We start from the raw sequence: 21,754 nt of genomic DNA on the forward strand, positions 1-21,754 counted from the left end.
AATCTTCAGAAAAACTGAATTTTTGTTTACTACTTTACCCATTACAGAAAGGTTGTCAGAAAGATTCCCCAGAGTTCAACAGAAAGGAATTGCAGATTAGTTAAGACTTGTAGTGGCCATGCGTCACAGATCAGGAACATGCTAATTCCAGAGTTGGATAGAAAGATTCCCCAAATTTGGAAAGTACATCTGAAGGAGGTCAGAGGTTACATCATGCTGTGAGAATAAAACTTAAGGTGAGAATAGTAGTTTGATTAATACAAATAATCCAAGCTACAAATCCTGATTTGAAAACATTCAGGATCATGAAGATTCCCACATTTGTAAAGATGCACCTGAACAAGTTTTTGGGTTACATCAGATGAAACGATAAAATAACAACCAAAAAGGACAATAGTAATCCAAAAAGACCAACGAGACTTGAGAAAGTTTTATTTTGCTTTGAATAACCGATACACAGGCAGTGAAATGTTATCATGTTGTACTTAACTAGAAAAGGGAGATAATTAAAAAATAAGGGAGGTTACTCTTGACCACTTGTTTGTATTTATTTGATTCCCCACGAGAGCAAATTAGACAAAGGGTCGTTTTTTTAATGCGGAGAGAGGGGGGGGAGCTCCTCCAAGGAGGGAACTGGTAGTGACAATTGGTATGAAGGGTTCCCCTACATTGACAAAAACTGATTGCTTCAAGAGCTATGGTCTGATATGTGGGGTTGCCCCCACATATTACTTTGATTGCAGTATCTGCAGAACAGACACTACACTTTGATCTTTGAGCCCGGGCCAAGAAGGCCAACAGTAACTTTTCAAAGCAAGAAATTAAGTAATAGTCAGCTAACGTACTTCCTAACTTCCGGCGAAGTGGTGACAAGGTAAATCAGTTCCTTCACCTTTTTTCTCTCATGCCTATTTTTTATCACATTTTTTTTTTTTTCATATTGTTCCTTTTTTATTTAATAATCATCGAAAAGTTTTTCGGTTTTATTTTAAATAAAAAATATTGAAATTAGTTTTATTTTTTTGGGGGGGGGGTTAAGAATTATTGAAAACACTTAAAAATCTTAAAACTATTTTGGGAACATATATTGGATATGTTTTTATTATGATGTTTGAAATTTTGTTATTTTGATTGCAATAATTTTATTTTTATACTTTCATAGAAGATATATTTATTATATAAATTCAAATAAAAAAAAACTTTTTAAAATAAAAAAATAGTTTTATAATTTCAAAAACGTATAAAATTTCAAATAAAATAATTTCATTTTTTTAATTTTGTCATTAAAAGTGCAAATAAAGACTAATTGTATTATTTTTATCTTTTTATAATTTTTTAAATAGTTTATTGTATTCTTTCCAGTAATCTCCTTTTCTTATATTTTATTTCAATAAATTGCTTGATAATAGATATACTGAAGAACAATAAAGTGAAGGAACTGATCTGCTTTGTCAACCCTTCCAGTAGCGCTACGCCGGAAGTTGGAAAGTAGCTTAACTGACTGCAGTGGAACTTAATCATTTTGTATTTAACTAGAAAAGGGAGATAATCATCAGATAAGGGAGATTACTCTCAATCACTTGTTACAGTAACTTTTAAAAAGACAAATTTGAAGAAAAAAAAAAGTTGCAATTTTTGAAGTGACATTTTTATGGGGTTTACTGCACAAAGCAATTGGTTGAATAATTTTAACAAAGCAATCATTAATCTTAAATGCATGTGCGAATTATGTCTTGGAGCCATTTTTATCTCTGGAATTTTTTTATGTTCATACCTATTATTCATAACTATTATTCATAACTATTATTCGTGTATTTAATATAAAACTTGTCAATGCAAAACATTTTTAAAAAGCAATATCTATTGTTAAAAAATATCAATATGAAGATGTGCAACTACTTCATTTACTCACATAAATATATGAAAGTATAAATTTATACATAAACTTTAAGTATTTACCTCAAGGGTACTCGATACATAGGTAGAGCTAGTTAGTAAGTTATAAAATATATATGGCGATTAAGCTACACAGAATATTCCGTGTTTAATCCACTCTAGGATTCTTCAGGCTTATGTGTATAGGATATCTTAGTTTTGAACAATAATGCATTCGAAAGAATTTGTTTAAGACATCGGGTTCAACTTGCATTATTTTATACAGGTTGTCTAAAGTTTGGACACATGACTGGATATTGTTTTTTTAATCAATAGGAGTTGATGGTCATCTAGTAATTAACGACACGGACTGACAACATGGGTGTCCGAAGTTCAAATCCAATTCATTCCACAAAAATCACTTTCTTTTAGAATGTTGCTAACCTCCACTTGATCGCTTTCTGATGTCGTTATTAGAAAAATATCAGGGAAACCAGTGCCAACAATAGAATCATCGCATTCATACAATATGATGATGACTTAATAGAAAAAATATATTTTAAACTGATTTAGCATCCTTAGACATGTTGAACTTACTTTTTCGAAAGAAGTTTTATGAGAATAGTAAATTCACAAGCGGTCCTTAGTCACATTTATATCTCCATCAGGGGTGATTATGACACTAAATTTTTGCAATTCTACCATCTTATATATAGCCCCTAAAGAGTTACTCATCTAGTACTGACCTGGTTCAATGTTGCTTAACTTCGGTGACCTAACGATTTATGATAACTTTAAACTGATGGCAAAAATAAAACGTTGGTTTACTTATAAATTTCCTTAGTTTTATTGAAAGACATTGTCAGGTGAAGTTCCTTTCTTTTTTCCAAGACATGTTAAAGTTTACTAAACAAAAATGCATCAATGTTTGCATTGTAAATAATAATTATGTTTGCATTGTAAATAATAATTATGTTTGCATTGTAAATAATAGAAATAATATTGAAGATTTCATTTGCATAAAAACTTGCATTTTACTTATGTGTCCAAAACTTTACGAACACCCTGTATATTCAAATTCCAGAATTGAGGGGGGGGGGGGTATTGTTTTATCCCACACATCATTATAGACCGAATACTTACCCTAAGCAACACTTGTTCGGCTTCTGCAAGTGAGCACTCCACATGAGTAAAGTAGAGCATGAAACGGGGGATCCAGTAGAAGAGAAGTCGCAGTAAACCAAGAGAGAAAATAATGAGGATCCAAGTCAACACATAATTGCGTCTTTTCAATTTGTAGCCAGTAATTTCCTGCAAGAAATAAATTAAAATGAAATGTTTAGTTTTTGTTTATTCACATTTTAAGCTATGTCTATACATAAAGGTCTAGTCACCATGTTGTCAAGCACAAGTTTGAAACAGCATTTTCCGGTGACAGTCAAGCTCAAGTTGGAAGCAGCATTTTCCGGTAGATGCCAAGCTCAGGTTGGAAGCAGCATTTTCCGGTAGATGCCAAGCTCAGGTTGGAAGCAGCATTTTCCGGTAGATGTCAAGCTCAGGTTGGAAGCAGCATTTTCCGGTAGATGCCAAGCTCAGGTTGGAAGCAGCATTTTCCGGTAGCTGCCAAGCTCAGGTTGGAAGCAGCATTTTCCGGTAGATGCCAAGCTCAGGTTGGAAGCAGCATTTTCCGGTAGATGCCAAGCTCAGGTTGGAAGCAGCATTTTCCGGTAGATGCCAAGCTCAGGTTGGAAGCAGCATTTTCCGGTAGATGCCAAGCTCAGGTTGGAAGCAGCATTTTCCGGTAGATGCCAAGCTCAGGTTGGAAGCAGCATTTTCCGGTAGATGCCAAGCTCAGGTTGGAAGCAGCATTTTCCGGTAGATGCCAAGCTCAGGTTGGAAGCAGCATTTTCCGGTAGATGCCAAGCTCAGGTTGGAAGCAGCATTTTCCGGTAGCTGCCAAGCTCAGGTTGGAAGCAGCATTTTCCGGTAGCTGCCAAGCTCAGGTTGGAAGCAGCATTTTCCGGTAGCTGCCAAGCTCAGGTTGGAAGCAGCATTTTCCGGTAGCTGCCAAGCTCAGGTTGGAAGCAGCATTTTCCGGTAGCTGCCAAGCTCAGGTTGGAAGCAGCATTTTCCGGTAGCTGCCAAGCTCAGGTTGGAAGCAGCATTTTCCGGTAGCTGCCAAGCTCAGGTTGGAAGCAGCATTTTCCGGTAGCTGCCAAGCTCAGGTTGGAAGCAGCATTTTCCGGTAGCTGCCAAGCTCAGGTTGGAAGCAGCATTTTCCGGTAGCTGCCAAGCTCAGGTTGGAAGCAGCATTTTCCGGTAGCTGCCAAGCTCAGGTTGGAAGCAGCATTTTCCGGTGCCTGCCAAGCTCAGGGTGGAAACCGCATTTTCCGGTGCCTGCCAAGCTCAAGTTTTAAACAGCATTTTATGGTAGCTGTCAAGCTCAAATTTGAAATGTGCAGATTGAATGAAAACATCCTTGAAAGAGATCTGATTGTGTTTACTTTGATAAAAGATTGCTAAAAACAAAGAGAAAAGGTTGTAGAGTACACTTTAAGTGTCAAGTGTTTCAAGAGTTTATCATTGAAGGTTACACACAACAATTTGCTCTTTTTATCAAATTGGTAAAGTAGGTCTCCTCTTAACTTAATGAGCCTGGCTATTGATTCTAGTCACCCCCACCCCCAAAATACCACAAACGTGCGTCAGAACAGAGGTTGGGAGAAAAGAAGTTTGGGTGGCTGATATGTAGGAAAATTGCATTCAGATGAAAATAGGTTTAGTAGTTTTTAAATTAAAATATATTTTATTATTTTGTCACTGTGTGGTACACAGAAAAATGTAGACAGCTGTTGGCGCTGGTGGGTGGGTTATCCGAAACACAGAATAAAAAAAAATTATTTTATTTATTAGGACATGTGTGGCATAGAGAGGAATGATGGGAGTGCTAAAGATAGATCTGATGACCACAGAGAAAGATCAAATATGGACAGTATAAAAAGAGGTGTACAGGACTTTGATGATCTGGACATGTTGAAAAGATGAATGGAAGTTCTTGAGTTAGTAAATTTAGAACAGTTGGGGTAGCAAGGTCAGTTCATAGGGAAGACCAAGGAAAACCTGGAAAAAATTGATAAAAATGAACTTGAGAGAAAGAGGGATAAAAATCTATCCAAAGATAGGTTAATGCGGAAGTCACTTTCTTAAAGCCGTCCAACACATGCAAGCATGAAAAATTTAATTTTTTTTTAATAGTGATGTCGGCTTTTATAGAGATGATAGACTAGCGAAGATAGAGGTCGAAGGTGATAATTTCAGAAAATTATATGAAAATGTAAAAATTAGGCCTAAAAGACCAAGTATTCATGCGAGCGGCATTCCCTTGGTAGCCTGAACTAGCTTCCTCTGAAGGAAGTTTCTAAGGAATATCAATTGGAAACATAAAAACAAACTTACATAAATAAAAAATACATCTATACACACAAAGTTGAAATATTTGACATTATTATGAAAAGCTTACTTTTTCTATTTAAAAATTATTAAAACAAACTTCTTAATCCTTTAATATACTCAGTCAAGGAATGAATCTAGCAACACCACACCCACAACCTTTGCATCACACTAAATTAAACTAAATATAGCCCATATTTGGACCCCTTATGCCTGTGTTTAAAGATTAATAATGATCAGTTCATTAGTTCATTACCGAACCCGGTACATGCCAAAATATACATACATGTAAAAATACCTAACTTTATATAGAGATAGTTTGAAAAATGATTGATTCTATTTAATGAGTAAAGGAGATCCTGATAGTTATGATGACTTCGCATCCAAGATTGGTATGAACATAAATGCTTTGAAAATGAAAATCCTCTACACAGAACGCTTACCCTTCAAGGAAGGCACAATTCTTCTTGACGGGGAGACTAGAGAAGGTCAATTGCATCAAGTACTGGGGTTCAACGTTCATCACAATGGGTTAGGGGTATGCTGACATCCAAATCAACAACATGCGGTATACGTTCAGTTGCCTTAGATCACAACAGGCACAAAAGTCTAGATTTATCAAATGCTTATTTGCTTCATCTTTCTATATGGCTGCAAGGCCTGGCTGATGAGAATGAAAAGTGTTCAAACAAGACTGTATCTACCAAATTCGGTGCGTCCGCAGGCACCATTTTTTCTCCAATACCCAAGTTGGGATGCACTGCAGGATCATCACCTTCAATTAATCTATTTTAAAGACGAGGGCTTGCTGGCTAGGCCATGCTGGGAGTCGCAACCCAGGAGAATTCATCCAGGAAGCAATAGCTTCAGAACCACTCCAAAGTTGGCGAAAACATTCAGGAGGTCAGCTAAAGATGTAGCTACACACCATCAATAGCTCAAGTTCACAGGTTTACGGTTTTTGCCACCGTTTCTGGAACTGGCTTCATATCTCTACTTCAACCGCTATGGACTATTTTGTGTAGACTGTGTTCATCAGGGATATTGCATATTCTACAGGAAGGCTAATTGTGGATGAATGTTGTCTCAAATACAAGTATGTACATTCTCAGGTTATAGTAGAGCTAGGAGTAATCATAACTAAAGAGCAGCTCCACACTCCTCAAATGCTCTCAAATTGGGACCATCTACACTGGATGTAGTCAAGGAAAATGGATTTTCATATTAAAGTTGAAATAATTTTTAAAATAACACGGTCATGGTTTCTAACTACATGAGTGTACATGAGTCAAAAATTAAAATATCTCGGACACAGGTCAAATCCTCCATCCATCCATAGCCTTGAGCCTCCAAAGGACATAGGCCATCTACAACTTTGTAGATGCTTTTGTAGCGACAGTTCTTTTTACAGGGTGAGGGTGCTGGCCCAACGCCCAACCTTCCCACAAGGTACATACAGCGCTTAGCCTTCCCAAATGGTCACCCATCTGGTACTGGCCAGGCTCAACGTTGTTTAACTTCGATCTGGCAAGAACCGATGTGTCAACGTGATTGTGCTGTATTAGGTCAAATCCTGGTCATTAGAAAAAAAGGTAAATAACATCCATAACCACTCTCTTCTTGTCTTATCATAGTTTTGTTTGTTTGTTTAGTTTTACAGAAATCAATCCAGAAAAGGCACTGATGTAAGGAATAAAAAAAAGGGACAAAAAACGAATACCACTTCAAGTCAAAAACATACTAATAAAGAACGTTATCTCCTGTATCCTTATAAAATTTTATAAGGAGATATAATATGTTATGTATAAATTTTCAGTATTTACTTCAAGAGTACTTATTAAGTACACATAAACTTAGGTAGTAGAACATGAAAATATATGGCAATCAAGCTACACAGAAGTTTTTGTGTTTCATCCCTTTTTTTTTTTTTAGCCTGATGAATCCTTACGAGGATGAAATGCGGAAAATTCTGTGTGGCTTGACTGCCATATACGTTTTCATAACTTACTAATGATAAATGTTATAGGGACAGAAACGGACTCAGAAAATAACAATTCTTTCCCCTTTGTCAGAAACAGAATGTAAGGACTAAAGAACAAAAGAAGCAAAGAGTTACAAGGTTTATGTAAGTAAACACAAGGTCCATTTCTTAAAACCCATACAAATGGAAGCATTTCTTAAAACCCATACAAATGGAAGCATTTCTTAAAACCCATACAAATGGAAGCATTTCTTAAAACCCATACAAATGGAAGCATTTCTTAAAACCCATACAAATGGAAGCATTTCTTAAAACCCATACAAATGGAAGCATTTCTTAAAACCCATACAAATGGAAGCATTTCTTAAAACCCATACAAATGGAAGCATTTCTTAAAACCCATACAAATGGAAGCATTTCTTAAAACCCATACAAATGGAAGCATTTCTTAAAACCCATACAAATGGAAGCATTTCTTAAAACCCATACAAATGGAAGCATTTCTTAAAACCCATACAAATGGAAGCATTTCTTAAAACCCATACAAATGGAAGCATTTCTTAACTCCATACAAATGGAAGCATTTCTTAACTCCATACAAATGGAAGCATTTCTTAACTCCATACAAATGGAAGCATTTCTTAACTCCATACAAATGGAAGCATTTCTTAACTCCATACAAATGGAAGCATTTCTTAACTCCATACAAATGGAAGCATTTCTTAACTCTATACAAATAGAAGCATTTTTTATCTCTATATAAATAGAAGTATTTTTTAACTATATAAATAGAAGTATTTTTTAACTATATAAATAGAAGTATTTTTTAACTATATAAATAGAAGTATTTTTTAACTATATAAATAGAAGTATTTTTTAACTCTATATAAATATAAATATTTTTTCCTCTATATGAATATACATAAATAAAAAACAGATTATGCCAATCACTCTTCCGCCCTCAACTGAGCATAAAAACACGTCATAAGATAAAGAATGGATTTTAAATCCATCAGATTTTATTACCATTAAAAATTATTTCAAGCGGATATATTTGAATATATCAAAAGTGTTAGCAGATGTGCACTTTATATTGGTATAAGCATGTATGTATATGCGGGTGTTTGTATTTGTCAGAGCTGGACCGGATGAGAATTTTAATTTCGGTATCAGTTTGGGAGGGGTGCTGTTCTTTTTTTCTCCATATTTCATTTTCTGGTTCATTTTTTTTTCTTCAGTTTTTCTCTTGTGTGATGATGATTCATTTTATGTCTCAATTCTATGAGCAAGGTTTCTTTCCTAGAACTACTTTTCTAGAGAACACAATATCGTGAGGTTATTTCCCAGATTTCTCTGATACGCTCATAAGAGTAGTGGTTGATGGACAAAAAAATCAGAGACCTGCAGTATTAATGCTGGAGTCCCTCAAGGGTCCATCCTGGGCCCAACTCTCTTCCTGATCTACATCAATGATCTCCCTAAACACATACTTAAATCATTCGTTGACATCTATGCTGATGACACGACCATCTACGGCAACACATCAAAGGCTGTAAATGACAAAGCTCTCTCTGATCTCGAACGAGTGGTTCAATGGGGGAAGACGTGGCTGGTTATCTTTAATGCATCTAAAACCAAACTCCTACCTTTACATCATCAACGCTCTGATCCCCATCTGGCATCAATTGAAATGGATAGCTCTCATCTAGGAGAAGCTCCATGTTTTGACAAGCTTCTGGGCTTGACCTTTACTCCTGATCTGAAATGAAACACGCACATCAAGTCTGTTGCCAAGGTTGCTGGAAAGACGGTGGGATTCTTCTACCGCTCCAGAAGATATCTCACTACTGATGCAATTCTCTATCTATATAAAAGCCAAGTACGTCCAAGGATGGAATACTGCTGCCATATCTGGGCAGGAGTTGCTAAAAACAGCCTATCCTGCCTTGACAGAGTACAAAATAGACTTCGTGGCTTAGTGGGGGATGCCATTTTCTCTCCCACAGAAGAGACGTTGCAAGCCTATATTTGTTTTATCGTTATTTCCAGGTGCTCGTCTAAACTCCAATCTCTGGTCCCCCCCCTCGCCAATCTTTTACGAAAAACACCCGTCTAGCTGAATCCGCTGTCAAAAACTTTCCCCCACTCTTTATCTATGCTTACATCAAAACGTAGATTCCATGAACAAAGCTTCTTTCTTAGAACTGCACGCCTGTGGAACTCTGTTCTGTCTGCCTGCTTCCCACCTGACTACAACCTGGATGTCTTCAAGTCCAATGTAAACAAATTCCTGATGAACCGCCCCCTTAAGTAGACACTTTATTAAATCTCCACACTAACGTAATGTACTTGCAATAACCCTTATCCCTGAGTGGCTTCCAGGCCTTGATAAGTGGTGACCACCTTGTAAAAAAAAAAAAGGTCATTTTCAAGTCCAACATAAACAAGTTCTTGTTGAGCTGCAATCTTAAAGAATCAATTCCTACCCAATTCCACAATTATCAACCATCACCAGCACCTAACACTCATTAACCCTTATCCTCTAGTAGCTTTTGCATATATATATATATATATATATATATATAAAGTTTTAGATGTGTGCTTTATATTGGCATCAGCATATATGCATATGAGTATATAGTATATATATGCAAGTGTTCATATCATTAGAGCTGGAATAGATGAGCAGTTTCGCTTCGGTATCGGTTTTGGGGGGGGGGCGGTATTTATTTTCTACGTCTCATTTTATGGTTCATTTTGTTTCTTTATTTTCAATTTTTCTTTTGGGTAATTATTAGTGATGGGACGATTCCAACATTTTCCCTGATTCCGATACAATTATACTAAATTCCTGAATCCGATAAAATTATCGATTCTGACTCTTTATAAGCTTTAAATATTTAACCATGAAGTAGTTATTTTTCTACAGTTATAGTAAAAACACATGTTAAATGTGCAGAGATTTTCTCAGACATAAAAAATACACTTGTAAGCGATAGTCTATAGATTTTAATTTTACTATTAGTTAAAAATCAAAAAAATATTTATTATTTTATCAATATTACTTGCAGTGGAAGATTTTGCTTTTAACAGAATTAAATTTTTTTTAAAATTAAAGGAATCGTTTATTGGCATTGGAAAGTAGATACTAATTTTTCCAATTCCGATACTCCTAAAAGTTCTGATTTTTCCGATTCCAAATTCATCGTCCCAACACTAGTAATGATAATTCATTATTATTCTACATCTCATCGACTTGTGCCATTATTTCTTATTCTCGTGGAATGATACCATTATTGCATTACGAAAATTATCAACTTTGTATTCCCTCCCCACTGTCAGCAATTTCCCTTGCTCTTATGCGGGTATTGTCGCCAATTATGGGAGTTTGTCCATCAGTTTTAGGTCGTTAGTTTTTAGGGAATGTGTTCATGCTGGTTTTGGAAGTTTTACTTCAGGATGTTTTGTAAGGAGATAGATATTTTTGGGATGAGCCAGATTCGGAGAAATATTTTCAGTGAAAAAGATTAGCAGGTCTTATAATCAAACGTGAGAAAAACGAGACCGTGTCATACGGTAAACAAAACAAAATAATGAGTTAAGAAGGCATATATTCACTAAAGAGATATGTTATATATGTTTAAAATGGACGTTTACAGCAATAGGAAAACAATGTTTTTGAATATTTTTACAGTTCTTGTAAAAACAAGGGGTTCATTAGCTGAGACATTAGAAGACGTCTGGATCGATTAAGAGCTGTGAGTTTCAAGTTTATTACTTGATTGCAAAAAGGTTTTATGAGTAAAAAATATTCCCTTGTGATAGGTGTGCCACGAAAATTTAAAGAGCTCAATAGTGTACCACTATGTAAAAAAGGTTGGGAACCAATGCTTTAGACAGAGAATTTAGTCATGTAATCATTTCATCGGTGAAAAAATTCTTTCAGCAGGCCAAACAAATGAAAGTTTAGAAGGGTTAGAAGCTGTTGGAATTTCCCCCATGTTCCCTGTTGTCCCCAACCATACAAAGAAATTTCAATGTAATATTAAGAAACATCTTGCTATCAAACTCTTCACCTAGGCTGAGCCCCTCTATAAATCTAATTCTCTAATCTCCCTTTATTTCCACATGCTGAGGAAGTGGGCCATACCTAAATATAATACAACAAAAGTAATCTATAGTAGCAACAAATACTCACAGTTTGTGATTTTGAATATCTTTGGTTTATAACATCATTGCTGATTGGTGCTAACAGTCAACTTTACTCCTGGCTCGTTCAATCAGAGTATATCACTCATGGCGAGCTGAGTATATGAGAGTTTATAAAAAATTAAACCATAGCATCTCTCTCGCCCTCTCTCCCTCTTCCATTACTGCTTTCAGACTGACCTTCAGACAGCTCTGCTCTATCACCAACTACTCTTTTGGAATGCAACAGAACCTATCCGGACCTTTGACTCTGGGTTCGACTAAAGATGAGGAGAAAAATAATCCATCATAACTATTGACACTAACTTTTTTATTTTATTACATTTTCACCCCAAACAAGGCACATTGCCACTTTGGTATAGGGGGCTACTATCAGGGACAACTACTGGGGTACTATGTAGGGATTTGGGCAGCAAGATGTCGATTCACGTTGCACTTGAACTTCTGCATGTCAGTACAGTTGGGGAAGCAGGGACCTGGAATGGAATTCCAAAGTCTAGCGGTTCTGGGGAAGAAACTACTGGAGTAGAAAGATCTTTTACATATAGGGATCTCTACAGTGTGGGGGTGGGATTTAGTTGCTTGTCGGCTCTTTTTCTTTTAACAGGTTTGGTCTAATCTTTTGTACTTCTCCATACACGTGGGCTTTTTCCACCACTAATCTTCTTTTGTATATTCTTACTAACGAAGATAATCAATAAAGTTGTTTTTAAATGTTAGAATGGACGTTCATCATTGACTTATTCTACAAATCGGTTTCGTTTTTTTTTTACTCATATTTTTATACATATTTTTTTCTTTTTCTTGTGTGGTGTAAATTCATTAGTATTTTTTGTCTTGTCTTGCTGAATTGTAGCATTATTACATAAAGAAAGTGGTCAACTTGTGACTAAATCATTCTCTCATCTAAGCAGTAACAAATGAAATACAAACTAATTTTTTTCGTAAAGTAAAGATTTGATGAAGAATAAAACAGAATCCTCACTGTTCGAAATCTTTAAATCCTCTTTAATTTTTGTAAGCTTTAATTTCCAATCTTCCTTCTTTAAAACACTTTTCTATTGCTGAACAAGCACTTGTCTTCTTACTTTGGACAGGGAATTTTGCCATTTAATAATTCCATTGCTACAGAAATTCTATGAGCAAACCAAACAAATATTTAAAGAAGTCAGATCCGAGCTGTAAGGAGGATGTTGTACTTCGTCCACATAAAAACTTCCTATTTACCCAACTAGCAGCAAAATCACACCCTTTCATTGTAGAGCTCCCTGGATGCTGAAAGAGTCTTTTTTACTTCTTTCCTTGCAGCACTTAATGTTGGAATTCCTTCCATGTTCCCTGTTTCTTCTCGGGCCATACCAACATGCAGAAATTTCAATGTAATATGAATAAATATCTTGCTGCTTAATTCCTCACCTACGTAGTCATCAGTGATGGGATTCAGCCGGTTCGCACCGGTTCGTATGAACCGGTGCTTAAAATATTATGAGTTCGGCAAACCGGTTGTTAAAATTACGTTCACCCCTATTCAGACCTGTATTAATTAGCCCACTATCAAACTCCACAAGTGTCGTGTGACTCATGTAACTTAGAACCTGTTCTTAAAAAATTTGAATCCCGTCACTGATAGTCATCTTTATAAATCTAATTCTTGGATTCCTCACTTATTTCCACATGATTGGGTGGAGGGGGGGGCATACCTAAACATCATGAACGCAAAAGTAATTAATGTGAGACTAAGTAAATAAATTGTGTGCTTTAGTATGGTTAACAAAGCAGAAATTGAAAATAAACAACATATGCAACAAATAAGGTTTACTAAACGCAAGAAAATTTTTAAAGTCTGGAAACTGATTGTAAGATTTATTATCTAAATTTGTTATTATAACTTTAACTTTGCCAAATCACGGTCAATTCTGTTTGGAGATGAATGCTAATTTCATGTTTAAAAGATAGGAAAAAAGTCTTACTTTATTACTAACGCCAACCCTAACCCTAAGTCCAAGAATGTTGCCAGTCGGATTTAAGGTTATTTGTAAGATAAATTAAAAAAAAAAAAAAATATTCTTTAGAGAATTTAACAGTAACATACGAGTAGGTTATATTGGATTTATTAACCGCTTCTAAAAGCCAGAATATTGACAAAATCTTATCTTGAAAAAGAAAAAGTTTAAAACTTTCAGAAGTTGTAAACAATGTCGTGTCATGGTCCAAAGGCCATAGGAAGAAAAAAAAAGCCCAGAGTGGAGCAAGTCAAATAGGGGACGTAAGTCTATGGCAGAGCGGAAAAGACTGCGACGCTACCGGGGTCAAGTTATTTTTGGGAATCAATGTGAAGTCATGCCGAGGTCGTAGGAAACACCAGCGGCAACAGCAGCAGCAGCCGAGAAATGGGAAAGAAAAAAGAAAGGGAGGCAGTCAGGATTTATGTGCCGGCGAGGGAAGGTGATGTTTATTTTCTTGGCTCATGGAGTGAGAAACAAAAAGTGAATGATACCTTAAAAAGAAAAAAAACGTTATACGGTTGAATTTGAGTTAGCCATGAAAAGCGACGAATGTTTCTCCCTTTTCACTGGACTCCGAAAAGAAAAAGAACCGAGAAGTTAGAGAAACTTTAAGAAAAAAAAAAAAAGAAATGTTATATGCGATAACATATTACCCCGAAATGGAAAGAAAAAGCTTCGATTTGGACTCATTTGAGAAATAGGTTTGTGAATTTCTCCTCTGTTCCCTCACCAAAAAGACTTTTGTGTTATTGCAATCTGGCAGATACTCAGCCAGAGTTTACTGTGTGGATAGGCCGTTAAACAAACTATTGACTCCATCTTGGGACTAGGCCCCCCCCCCACCGTTTTTTTTCCTATGGAATTAATGCCACTGCTCTTTCTTTTCCGTCATCAACAAACTCTTCTTTTGCCATTTTCAATCCAGGGTTATTTTGTTTGTTTTATACAGAAAAAAAAGATAAATAAAACCCATATAAAAAAGGGGTACATAAACTATATTTCTGCTTCCGACCTCCTCATTATTTCATATTGAATTTTTTTTCTTTGCCTTTTTGCATGCTCGCTTCTCACTGTTTTGATTAGAGATTCAGGGAAAATTCAATAGACGATTAAATTTGCTTACACTTGACTGGATTCGGAACCAGCCATGTAGCTGTCCCTGGTGGTAAATTCCCTTACCCTTCTTTAATGCACACATTAACCATAAGTCCGTGTGCTGGAATTAAAATTACTGCTGTGCATTTAAACCCGAACTAAGGATATAACAGCAGATTGATAGAAAAATTTTATTGCGTTTGGTAAGAGTTATTTGTTGTTTTGTTTTGTCTTCAAGTCCAACGTAAACAAATTTTTGCTCTGTTAACTGTATTATATGATTACCATTTTTTAAATTATTATCATACAATTATTCACAAGGAATTGAAGATGTGCACTTATTATCTCTATAGACACATGACTGCCCTTATTCATGAAATTCTTTATTTGGCCAATTAATAGATTCCCCGAGGAGTGAGTCAGCATAAGAGAAAAAATCAGTTACTTCCCTTTAAGTACATAAAATGGCTGAAAAACCAACCCCCACCTCAGACAAAAACTGGCCCAGTTAACCTTCAAAGAATAATATCTTAAATTTTAGATATTATTCATCTTTATGGATTAAAATATGTTCAAGTACCCAACTCATCTAGTACATTTCAAGCGATCTTGTTTTCTAAGGCGGCGACATTGATGATAACATACATGTGAACAGGAAATGCCTTAGCAGTTTATTATATATTTTGGTTCAATCTTTTCTAATGCACATATTAATAAAATTTGAATTTATTAAAATCTTAATGACCTTTTCCACGGGGTTCCTTGGATATGGCCGCTTGGTAGTAATAGCACTATGTCGAATATTATCAGTAGTAGCAGTTACATAATTACAAATCATTTCCTTTTGTGATAGGTTTTACTTGCGGAGTGATTGATATCTTGTTCAGTAATAACACATTTGTTCATAGGAAGCAACTTCCACCTCAACTTTTTTCCCCCTGTATTTTTCCAACAGAGTTAAAATTGAAAAGACTTTTCTTTTATCACTATGACTTGAGCGAGAAGCAAAATGGATGCGTTGGAATCATTCTCAATTGTATAGCACTTGTGTAGCAAGCTGCAAAAGTCGCCATTACGATTTTGAATGTGTGCTTAATTTCTAAGCTTAGCACCGACTGGTGTAAGCATATATCTTTTCTGGCTTGCCCAATCAGAGGCTATCTCTCAGGCGACCTGAGTGCACTACAGAAGTTGATAAAAGTGAGTTCTAACTAGATACTTTATCTTTCCTGGCCAGGAAACCATCAGCAAATGGATTTATTCCATGGTGTTTCTACCGACCTCCAGACTCCTCTATTGGGATGTAACAGAAACGCTCAGGGTTCTGGATTTCAATTTGACAAGATCTTAGAATCTAATATCGCAACCCCTGACTATGTAACACACACACACACATGCCTATATGAACATAGTACACTGGTGTAAAAGTCAGGCTGACACATATCGTTCATATATAAACTCTTTTCACTTCTTTACCAATTACGGATATTTATTAAACAACCTTGTGTTTTCGATAATACTCATGGACATATTCATTTACTAACCTTTTTTCATTTCCTCATTTTATCTTCTACATGTTAATAAAGATGACTCAATTAAGGTGGTTTAAAATACAGTAGAACCCCGTTGGTGGCCCAAGCATACGTTTTTTTTTTTTCATGTTACAATGTGAAATAATGTTTTTCTGGCTGCTGGTTATGGTATTTGTCCCGCCTTACAGTGCTATTTATAATGTTATTTGATTATATACATGTGTATTATATACTGTACTGAATTTTGTTACCGATTTTTAATGCCGTATCCTGGGATTCTACTGTAGTAGAACGAAACTTTGTCGTCTCCTTTTCTATACTTGCAGCTCTACTGGCTCAACAAATTTTTGTATTTGTCTTTTCATAACTCTTTCCGGACCCTCTGTTGCTACCAGATCAGATTGTCTGAAGATATCGGCTTCCTGACTTAATTACACTAAATACTGATGTTACTGATTACTCTACTCCCCTTGGATGTAATCTCCTATGTTGTTGTACTATGCCAACAACTCCTAGAAGGCCTCCTTTGATGTCCTCTTCACAGTCTCTTTCATCTCAATTGTCTCATAAGAACAGCTTCTAAAGTTTTCCTTGAGCTTAGGGAATGAGCTAAAGTCACAGGGAGCAAGGTCTGAACTATAGGGAGGGTGAGGAACTGTCTTGATGCTCAACTTGGTCAAATAGTCTGTGACAAGGATGGAGCTGTGGACTGGTGCATGCTCGCAAATCTTCCACATGTTCAGTTCCCCGTGAATAATTGTGTGTATAGTTCCCACACTGACATGTGCATTTATTGCGTCTATAGACACACGATGGTCCTTATCCATGAAATTCTTTATTGGGCCAATCAACTCTGGTGTTCTGACTAAATATTTAAAAATATAACAAACTTGAACGCAATCAGTAGTTTCTAATCGTTCCAATTTTCTGCCTACCTGCGCATGTTATTCAGTGCTAGCCATGTCCAGTCTAAAATGTCCTCTCACCTCTTGTTTGCCATTCCTATTTATTCTCTGGACAGTTTCTTGTATGATCGTATAACATGGCCGTACTTCCTCTTCTTTGCCGTGGATGCTAGATCTTCATACAGCCCAACTACTTATCCAAGTCTATCGTTCACTTCCTCATCTGTAATGAAGAACTTGAGGATCTTTCGGAAGCATCTCACCTCCATCAGCTGTATCCTTCTCTCTAGGCAGAGTTCACAGCTCTGCCCACATACAGAAATACAGAGATGGTTTAGGGAGCACATGAATGTTTCGAGTTTAATGTAATGTTCATGTCATTTAGTATGGACCTTAGCTTTGACACTGCTGCTATTATCTGTGCAGCTCTTGCAAGAACTTCAGGTTTTGATACATCATCCATCCCAGTGATGTACAGAGACCTTTTTACAAGACAGGTGCTCAATTGAAAAAAAACAGTGTCTCGGTGGGGTACAGGCCTACAATACATTCCTCTGAAAAGGGCACTTTTAAAACAGTAGTAAAAGAAGTAGATGCTTTGGCCACCCTAGCACCTTCCTCTGCACATCCTTGTTCCATCCTAAATATGCAAAAAGATATTTTAGCTGTTGATGGCTTCCAGCTTCTACGATTCATGTAAATTCCTTAAGATGAAGAAATATTCCTAATTTTTTTTTTCTTTTCTCTTTTTTAAAGCCGACTTCCAAGCAGGTGTAGACCAGACCAGTTACATTCGCAGGAAATGGAAATCAAAAAGTGGCAGCGAAGAAATCAAAATTCTTGCAGGAAAGAAAATCTGTAGTACCAAGACACTTCCTTCCCTCCCTGGTTTACCAAACGCACCAAACAAAATATTCACTGCAACATTTGGAATTTTCTTTTTCTACTATAAAAGACATTTAATCTTTTTTTTTTCCCCCATTTATTTTTCTTTTTTTTTTTGTGAAAGCAATGATTGATGCACTAGTCTGGTTTACTGTTACCCATGTTTGATTAAACTCATCATCATATTTGGTCCAACATGCATCAATATGGTCTAACTCGATGTAAGAATGTCTGATATAATGTTCATTAAGTTCGTTTATTTCCTCTCCAGGAATTGTTGCATTTTTTATGGCATATCAACCCTTTTTAAATTATCCAGTAATTTTGAAAAAGTTTTTACGCTTCAAGTTTTTTATATCTAAAAGATATTTGTTCTGGATGTTTGGTTTGGTCGTTTTATTATTATTATTATTATTCCATTTTCACCCCAAACAAGGCACAGTACCTCTTTGATGTAGGGGATACTATCAGGACCATAAGTCGCAGGGTTTCTAGGTAGGGAGTTGAACAGCAAGATGTCTGTTCACATTACACTTGAACTTCTGCATGTCAGTACAGTTGGGGAAGCAGAAACCCGGAAAGGCGTTCCAAAGTCTAGCAGTTCTGGGGAAATAAACTATTAGAGTAGAAGGCCGCCTTACATCTAGGGATCTCTACTGTGTAGAGATGTCGGACCATCAAATAAGCTAATTTTCAATGGCTGTCTATCTAACCCAGTTCTCAACCTTTTTTACCCCTGGACTCCTTTTTCTTTTTTCTTTGCAGACCTCCTTATAACTATTGGCCATCATATGGAAGATGAAGGCCAGACAGATAATATAAGAACCGACTGCCTGAAGCACATATTTAAAACCAGCTCCTATCACATTTTTCTTTCTTTTTTTTTATTGCTTCAAGGAAATTTTATGGAAATTGTTTTAAATCTAGAAAATACATTAAAATTCGTTTGAATGTCTACTTCAGCTTTTTCTCACGTCAAACCAAAATTACAGCGAGAAATTTTAATAAAAACCATTATGAGTTATTTTGGTGGTCTGTGAATAAAACTATCATTGTGGACCCCCAATTTGTTATATTTTGTATGTGGACTCCCAGAAAAATTCCATGGATCCCTAGGGTAAATGTGGACTCTGGTTGAAAATCCCACCCCTTAAGTGTTGGGATCTCTAGATGCCGAAAAGCCTTCTCTCTAATAGTTTCTTCTCTTAGACTGCTAAACTTTGGAATTCAATCTCCGTTTCCTGCTTCTCTAACAGTAATAATCTGCAGAAGATTAAATGTAATGTGAATAAACATCTTGCTGTTCAACTCCCTGTAGATATGATCCCAAATATTAGTCCCTTATATATAAGAGGCGATATGCCTTGTTTGGGGTGAATAATCCTTTCTAAAAAAAAACAAATAAAATAAAATAAAATTTAACTTAAAAAAAAAAAAAAATGTAAAGCTACACATCCGAAATTTCTGAAATTGAGGCATTATAATACCCGGATATATTTCAAGGTTACTCAGGATCATCAAATAAACAGCTAATTTTTTAGATGCGTGTCTGTCTATATGAATGGGTAACAAGGAGGGGGAGGGGCAAAAGGAAAGCAAAATGACAAAAAACAAAATGTCTGTTTTGTGGGAGTCATAAATCATTGGCTTTTAATGATGGGCATTTTCACTCTTGGTGTGGAAACAAAAAGTCTAAATGTCATATTGGAGAAGCAAAGAGAGTCGGCCTGGGGAAACAAGGGGAGATAAATATTGAGTACGATGAACACCGGATCTAAAATAAAGCAAAACAATTAGTGGTGGTGAATGAAGGGAAGGAAAAGGCCAAGTTTTTTTAATTAGTAGGAAACATAAAACTCTAAAGAACAAACCGGAAATACTTATTATCACAGGAAAGACGGGGCTTGGCAAACAAAAACATGGCCTGTATCAGTCATGAGAATTGAAAGATCAAATTAATTCTGGAAAATAATTGATCAATTCTCCTGATAGACATACATATATATTCCCCCCAAACCTCTGGCCTTGATGGAGGGGAGACTAAAACTTGCTGCTATGGTTTCAAATGATTTGAAATTACAGCAAGGGGATACTCGATTCCAAATATTTCTTATGCTATATCTCCCCTCTTTTGGAAATAGGGTATGCTTATGAATATCTCCAGTATCAAATAATCCTTATATACAGTGAAATTTACTTTAATTATGAAAACCAAAGAGAGGAGATATAACATATGAGAAATAATTGGAATCAAGTATCCCTTGCTGTTATTTCAGATCATTTAAATCCATAGCAGCAAGTTTTAGCCTCCCCTCCATCAAGGCCAGAGGTTTTGAGGAAACATCAGATATTTTGTAATTTATATGCAAAACTAGGAAACCAAATGACTGATTGAAACATTTTATCACTGTAAAAAAGTGCCAGAAATAGGCTCTGGATGATGGATGATCCTCTTAATGTGTGACCTTAAGGCCAAATGTCATAAAGGCCACTACACAATTCAGGTCATTACCTTTCCAACGAGCCTTCATTTGTTAAATTTTGATCAATAGTCACTGAGATTGGAACTTATAAAATTACCCAAAAAGGTGCGTTATATATATATATATATATATATATATGAGAGAGAGAGAATTTTTTTTTTTATGTCTTTTTTTTTTTCATTAACGTGTTAATTTCTTTTGCATTTATGTATTAATTTATGGAATTCTTTTTTCTTTCTACACTTGTCCCTGAACACCTTCCCCAAACACTATTGTTAAAACTTATTGGAATTTATTGTTATTTGTGGCTTGTAATTCGCTCACTAAATTTCCTCAAAATAAAGATATCCTCTGATTTTGAATTCAACATCTTCCCACATTTCTTTTGCAAAAAAACTGCTGACACCATTTCATTTTTAGTATTCTTTTCAAATAAACATACTAATAAATGCGCCATCTAGTGTCGAAGTAATGCAAAAGGTAAGATGATTTCAATTCAAATCAAGTCGAGAACGACTCAAGGTTATTCTAGCCGAATTGCTCAAGAATTACAGATGATAAATTTGTAACTTTAATTCTTTCTATATTTCAATTAGTAAGAAGGGAACTTATCGCCATACTTTCCTTTCAACAGGCCAATTGTACTTGTATTAAGTTGAATACTTAATATTAGTATCAGTTTCTTTTTTTTTTTAATGGAGAGTAGATAATGCAATGTGAATGTGTTGTTGGCAGCTCCCATAATTCTCGCTTCTCCTAATTTGTCTCTCAGTCCTCGTTTTGAATGAGTGATTTTTCTGACAAAGGGAGATGAAAAAGCTGTATTTTAGGTGGGCAGAATTTTTCCGTTAGCAGTAGCCCGAGATGTTGGAAATTTTTCTGCTTCTTTTTCTATCCTTGTAACCATGTCACTAGTAAGGGTGCTGGAGTTAAACGTTTTTCTGGGCTGACGTTATCCGCCTGATAGTCAGGGAGCTGAACCTTGAAAATATCACTAAGGTGGCCGTCCTATCAGCAGGTGTAAAGTATTAAGCTGCTGTATTGCCATTTGGTGAATGGAATCTGGACCATGCAGTAGTTTTTGATGGGGTTTCTCGATGCCATATTAGTGGGGAATTGTTACGACTTAACCCTATCATGATCTACAAACAAAAAATATTTCTTCACTTCTGTTTCTTCCTTAGTCTCTCTCTCTCTCTGGGTTGCTTTAACCAAGTCTGTCAACCTATTCCACAAATCTTAAAACTCCATCATGAAAAGTCTCCAGAAAAAATACACGGTTAAACCCAGAACTCCAACTTCCAATGTAGACCCCCACCCCACTCCAACTACC

The 21,754-nt window shown here is 35.9% G+C and overlaps 1 protein-coding gene and 1 long non-coding RNA gene across 2 annotated transcripts in view; one reads left to right on the plus strand and one right to left on the minus strand.

Moving 5' to 3' along the window:
- Positions 1-19,378, plus strand: part of LOC145298784 (uncharacterized) — a 28,445-nt gene extending 9,067 nt beyond the window's left edge. The window contains exon 2 of the long non-coding RNA XR_013871058.1: positions 17,810-19,378. This is a non-coding gene — a long non-coding RNA (uncharacterized LOC145298784). The remainder of the gene's footprint in view (positions 1-17,809) is intronic.
- Positions 1-21,754, minus strand: part of LOC145298768 (polyamine-transporting ATPase 13A3-like) — a 195,046-nt gene that overhangs the window by 149,132 nt on the left and 24,160 nt on the right. Inside the window, exon 3 of the mRNA XM_080144344.1 lies at positions 3,019-3,186. Within this exon, the coding sequence (XP_080000470.1) occupies positions 3,019-3,186 (168 nt within the window). The remainder of the gene's footprint in view (positions 1-3,018; positions 3,187-21,754) is intronic.

Source organism: Euprymna scolopes, chromosome 2 (assembly GCF_053919585.1).
Source record: "Euprymna scolopes isolate OS-2025 chromosome 2, ASM5391958v1, whole genome shotgun sequence".
NCBI lineage: Eukaryota > Metazoa > Mollusca > Cephalopoda > Sepiida > Sepiolidae > Euprymna > Euprymna scolopes.